At 38.4% G+C, this 6,000-nt stretch overlaps 1 protein-coding gene across 2 annotated transcripts in view; it reads left to right on the forward strand.

Annotated features, from left to right (window-relative positions):
* LOC111869692 (kinesin heavy chain) overlaps positions 1-5,120 on the forward strand; it is a 71,919-nt gene extending 66,799 nt beyond the window's left edge. For both annotated transcript variants that reach the window (XM_023861388.2, XM_023861389.2), the window contains exons 16-19: positions 1,885-2,073; positions 3,047-3,182; positions 3,592-3,738; positions 4,417-5,120. In XM_023861388.2, coding sequence (XP_023717156.1) covers positions 1,885-2,073; positions 3,047-3,182; positions 3,592-3,738; positions 4,417-4,433 — 489 coding nt within the window. In that variant the 3' untranslated portion in view covers positions 4,434-5,120. The remainder of the gene's footprint in view (positions 1-1,884; positions 2,074-3,046; positions 3,183-3,591; positions 3,739-4,416) is intronic.
* The last annotated feature ends 880 nt before the right edge of the window (positions 5,121-6,000 follow it).

Genomic DNA, 6,000 nt, shown 5'->3' on the forward strand with positions numbered 1-6,000 from the left:
GTTACAGTCTTCTAACAAGGGTTATTCCCCATGTCTTTATGGCTCATTGACTGCACTTGCTAACCACCATCTCGAGACTCTTGTCTCTCGTGACTACACTTTACAAATCACTTTCACACACAGACTAGTGCTCCCAGTCACAATTTCACTGCACTGCTGGGTAACATTACCAATAGTGGATGTTCCCCTTCTCCCGTGATCACGTCCTGATAGGCTGGTGTCTGTCTCACAGCTTTACTCAGTGTCACTCTGCCATCTCAAGACTGATTCACTTTTACTGTTGGGCTTTGTGACCTTAGGGTGGACCCAACAGAAAACACCTTTTCTTGCAGCTGCAATACTGCAGACTCAGAAAGCTGCCACAGTGGACCGCAGCAGAAAACACCACTTCTGTCAGCTTTTCTGTTGTTGCATGACATCATTGCTGTTGTAAGGATGCATTAATTACACCATTGTCTAGCAATGTGCCTTGACTTTCAGCACATATTCCACAATATATTAGTGTACAGGAATGATTTTTGTGTTATTAAGCATAGTTATCTAGGGAGAATAATCTGGATGGGTGCGTTGTCATGATGAAGGGTCCAGTTGTGGTTGCACCAAAGTTTTGGTCTTCGTCATTGCACATTTTCTGTCAAAAGTCTCAAAACGTCAGAGTTGTTCCTAGTGTTAGGAGGAACAGATTCACAGTGAACAATCACCTTCACGTCAAGAAAAAGAATGAGAATGCTCTTTGTTGTACTCCGGACCTCCTGAACCTCTTTTACTCTTGGTTATGGGCTTTTCCACTGTGACGATTGTTGCTTTGTTTCTGGATCATGACTTGTAAATCCAAATTTGATCACCCATTATAATCCTAGAGATATGAGTAAAAGTTGGGTCCTCATTAGCCTTCTCTCGTAGCTCAAGACGCATGTTTACGTGCCACTGCTTTTAATCGTTTGTCAAGAGTCTGGGAACAGACTTCATGGCAGTGCGGCACATATTAAAATTTTCTGTTAAGATCTCTTGGTAAACTTCATAACTGATCCCAGTGGTGTCTCCAAGCTCCTGGATTGTTTGGCGATGGTTTTCGTGGATGAATTCTCTAATTTTTTCAACATTTTCTGTTGTTTCGCTGGTGCTTGGTCACCCTGAATATTCATAATCTCCAGCTGACACTCGACCACCCTTGAAATGTGAATGCCATTCCAAGACTGCTGTCTGGTTTGAATGTTCTCCAAAAGTCTCATGCACCATTTCAAGGGTTTCGGTAGTGGATTTGCCAAGCTTCACACCAAACTTGATGGAGATGCATTGCTTGATTTTGCCTTCCATCAGAGACAAAATGAAACACAAAGTTGAAAAACACTCAATTAAAAACAATGCATGTTCACAGCGCAGTGTCACATGGCAGACTGATGCAACAGGCTTTTGGAAGTGTGACCTTGGCCTCCCCCTCATCACCTTTCACTGAGGCAGTTACAACAACAAAAGTCTGGGAACTTTCCGATTTTGGGTGTATATGTGATGAAAAGATGGAGTATATATTCCATGGCCCTAAAGCCACAGTACCATCTACCACACAGTCTTGTTTAATTTATTGTAATGTGAAACATTTGTCAAGTGGTTCAGCTGGTGCAGGATCATACCATTACAGTGATGTGATTCAAAGATGACACAAATTTAATCTCTTCATGCAAAAAAAAGGATAATAGAGGCAGTTGTTTGGCACATAATTATAATATAAGAAGAATAATAAAAATGCCTGTCTACTATATTTGGTATATGAAGTTAATGCGATTTAAAACTTAGAAATAATATATCAGTTGTAAAAGAGAACTAATTTTGTTTGGGATATCTTATGATCTGTAGGGAATAGTTCTGTTTTGTTTGTGGTTCTAGTCTGTAAATGCTGAGGATAGTGAGGATGATGGAGGCTCATTGGCACAGAAACAGAAGATTAGTTTCCTGGAGAACAATTTGGACCAGCTGACAAAGGTTCACAAACAGCTGGTTAGAGACAATGCAGATCTTCGATGTGAGCTGCCTAAACTGGAGAAGAGGTTGCGTGCCACAATGGAAAGAGTGAAGGTAGGGTGTTCTGTTCCAAAGCTGGGGATTATTTGATTTCATTGTGTAGTGGGGTTGAATTATTGTGGAGGTGTTGCCAACATGTCACGTGTCTCCAAATACAGTGGCCACATTGCATTTAGGTGTTTTTACATGGGAAATATGGCTTTTTGCAATTCTGTATGATCATTCTGCCTGGTAGGAATGTCTCCATTCTTTGATCACTTATCATATATAGTCTCCTTTCCTTCAGTGAAAGAAGGTAGGCTAACCATGCTGCTTGTCACCTCAGTTCAACTTTTGAACCAGTTGACTGATTTTTGCAAATTGTGGTATTGGTCTTGTACTGTTGGAGGTCAGTCCAGTGCTGTCCTTTTAATTTTGTACTGTCAGTAATAACAACTTAGAGAACATGTAAACTTGTGGGGTTGGAGCAACACTACTTCCATGTATTTTAGGGTCCATAAGTACTGGACAGTAATACATCTTTGAAGAATATACAGCTTGTGTTAAGGTAATGTTTTCATGAAATATAATGTAACATGGCAGCCATATGAGAATTTACTGTAGTCTTTGTTTTGATGGCGATAACTGATAAACCACTGGTGTTTGGAATCGGAAATTTGGTTCAGAAATAAGTCATAAACATAACCCACATAAATACCTACATGTTATGCGTGAAACATTGTAACTAAACGATTAATAATAGCAGTGGTGATGCAGAACTTTGAGGTTATGTCTCGCAGATCTACCCTATTCAAGAAACCATACCTAAGTAATAAGCTCTTCATGGGTATAAAATAGGGTAACAGTGGTAATGGAGCAATTGATCTGTTTAATTAGAAAATCTATGCAACAGAAAGGTAGGCTTTATGAGTTCTGCTTGGAATTCCTTGTTCTCTTTGAGGGACAAGAAGTGGGGTGTGGGAAGGTACTTTCAGCCATGCTTGTAGATCAGATCTGCACATCAGATTCACATATCATTATTTTACAGGCATTGGAATCTGCATTGAAGGATGCTAAGGAGGGTGCTATGAAGGATAGGAAGCGCTACCAGTATGAGGTGGATCGAATTAAGGAGGCTGTGCGGCAAAAGAACTTGGCCAGGAGGGGGCCTAGTGCACAGATAGGTTAGTGACATGGACACAAAACCTCTAACAGAGTGAATCTTAACAAATCTTTGGTCAATTTTCTTCAAAATTTGCACACATGGACCTAAGCCTATTTATGAATCCCAACAGAACAGAGGTTGTTCTGTCAGAACAATGTGAAATACAACAAAATAGAATACATTTATAGAGAATTTATGCCATTGTTTCCATATTCTATGTAATGTTGAAATTTATGTATGACACTTCTTTTTTTTTTTTTTAAACTTGTTGGGCTGTTTAAGTTACCATGCTAAGTATGTGCTGGGAGATAGCAAAGTCAGGCTTCACATGGTTAAGGATTTTTGTTGAGTTACTTCGCTCCCTCTGCTTACTGAGAGATTTTGTTGCCTAATATAAGAACTTAAAAATACTGTTCCTTGTTGTACAGCAAAACCAATTCGTGCAGGACAACACCATATCCATCTGGGAGCTCCGGGTAGCATACGAGGAAATGCCATTGTGTCTGGGGCTTATAGTAGGCTTATATCTGATGAGGAGCTGAGAAAGAAGAAGATCATGGCAGGTGGCAATAGAGGTATGAATGAGTGAATGTGGGTTTTGTGCCACCCATGCATTTGACTCAGTTGACTTTTCATCAAAATCTAAACAAAAATTTGTGTAATTCGAGTGCCTATACAAACATTTCCTTTTATTTTTTGGATATAGCTGTCTAGCTAATGCTGCATGAAGAGGGAAACTTGTTAATATGTTCTGTCATTTTTGTGTTTTCATTTTATTTTGTAGTTGATGCTTGTATGCATATAACTCATTTAGACCTATGGCTGGAAACTTCTGCATAATTCCCTTCATTAGATGTTCACCTATGGAGATCTTTGACATGGTACAGGGTTCAGGCACTCCTTATTGTATTTAAATCAAAGTTGTTGGGTCTCATAATGTTCATGTAGCGATGGTGAATATTTGAGGTAACGTTTAAAGTAAGTAATAATCTTGATACAATTTTGGTATTTTAATATGTGTGCAAAAATTTGCTATCTCAGCAGACATGATCAGACTGCAAAAGTAGTCTAATAATGATTTCCACTTGGGTCTGAGTGTGTTGAGGAAATAACCTTTATTTATAAGAATGTTAAGGTATGTAGCTATGACCATGCTGCAGGAGTAGTGTACACGGGTGAATTAGTTGAGTTACGTGTATGGGCAGTGACTATGCATGCTGGCTTCTTATGAGGAAATGTGTGGCCTTTTTCAGAAATGAACGAGAGCTGAGGGGCCTCAGGTGAGCTCTAGGTGCTACGTGTAGGAGGATTAACCATTTTAGGAAACAACACAACACACTAAAGATCATGTATTATTAAATATAACACTCAATTATAATATAATTATATTTCACTGTAACTTTGTCTTACATCTCTCTGCAGTGCAAAGCCTGAACACACTTAAAAAATTCCTCTCATTGAATTATTTGGCAAGATGAGAATTAAATTCACTTTGCATATTGTCTGATTTATGATGCAAGTAGATTACAGTATCATGATGAAACTGCTGATTTGCAAAGGATTCCATTTGTGGTGTTTTTCCCACAATCATTGCGTGATACTGTGGCTCTTTCATTATGAATGGCAGCGATTTACATTGGAAGTTTTTTAAATATGCTAACAATGACACAGTAATAATAATTAATAATAAATGCTTTCTGTGGGTTTGTATACAACCAAAGACTGGAAAAATGAGTGCTGCAGCACTGTCTAAATTCAACCAGTTTCTTCACCTAATTATGATCTTATCTTGTTCCTGGCTTTATGTAAAAGCAAGACACGTATAATTAATATAACAGCTGTAGGTGAAACACATGATTTCACACAGATACAGTTAAATAATGCTTCATAAAAAATTGGAAACTTTATGCAGCTCTTGTTACAAGAACAGTGTAAATTAATCCTATCAAAGCAGCAAGACTCCAAATAATATAGCACCAACAGGAGTACCTCTTTCTTGTTGTGTGTCCTGGAGCCAGAGGGTTATTATATCCTTGCAAAATGTAGTGTGGTTGTGTCTTCTTTTACAGTTCAGCTTTGTTCTAGTCTTAGTTTTAGGGCCAATTCGTTATTAGATCTCATTAGTTGTGTACTTTATCTTGAATATTGAGTGAACAGTTGTCCACATCAGAGGTACTAAAACAAAGCTCTCTTTTGGCCACTAACCAATATGGCAACACATTATGTTACCATTCTCATCTTTTCATGTAGTTAACACTGAAATTGATTTTGGGTCTAGATGTTCCATTTCTTCACACCGTATACAATACAAGTACAAGACAGCTGGCATGTCACTTTGGTTTGATTCACAGGTCCATAGTAATTAGCTGGTGAAAACATCTAATAGATGTATACATACAGCAATTTATTGCAAGTTGTGCAGTCATGGAAACATAATTTTTTATTTACAGTGGCATGCCAGAGTAAAAGTAAAAAAGTAAAGCTATTCCTGTAACAGGACATGAAGGCCCATAGGGTTGTCAGATGTTGAGGGTCTTACATTATCTAGACAATCAGCTCAAAGATGGCAGTAAGGTTGTCAGCCTTACGCGCCGGCCGCGCTTTACTCCCCAGGAAAAGAGTATAATTTATAAACCATAAATTATGCAGAGGGCCCTGTAAGGTGATAAGGAATGTGCATTTGTAGCTTGTCTGCTATGTTCGTAGGAGAGTTAATTGTAGAACAGAGTAGCTACTATGATATGTGTAGGAAACCCTGCTCTTAATTATGTGAGACTGATGTCATAAAGGAAACCTAAGGGGAAAATGTGTTTATAACATTGTTTTGATTTTTGGCT

This window comes from Cryptotermes secundus, unplaced genomic scaffold (genome assembly GCF_002891405.2).
Source record: "Cryptotermes secundus unplaced genomic scaffold, Csec_1.0 scaffold1344, whole genome shotgun sequence".
Classification (NCBI taxonomy): Eukaryota; Metazoa; Arthropoda; class Insecta; order Blattodea; family Kalotermitidae; genus Cryptotermes; species Cryptotermes secundus.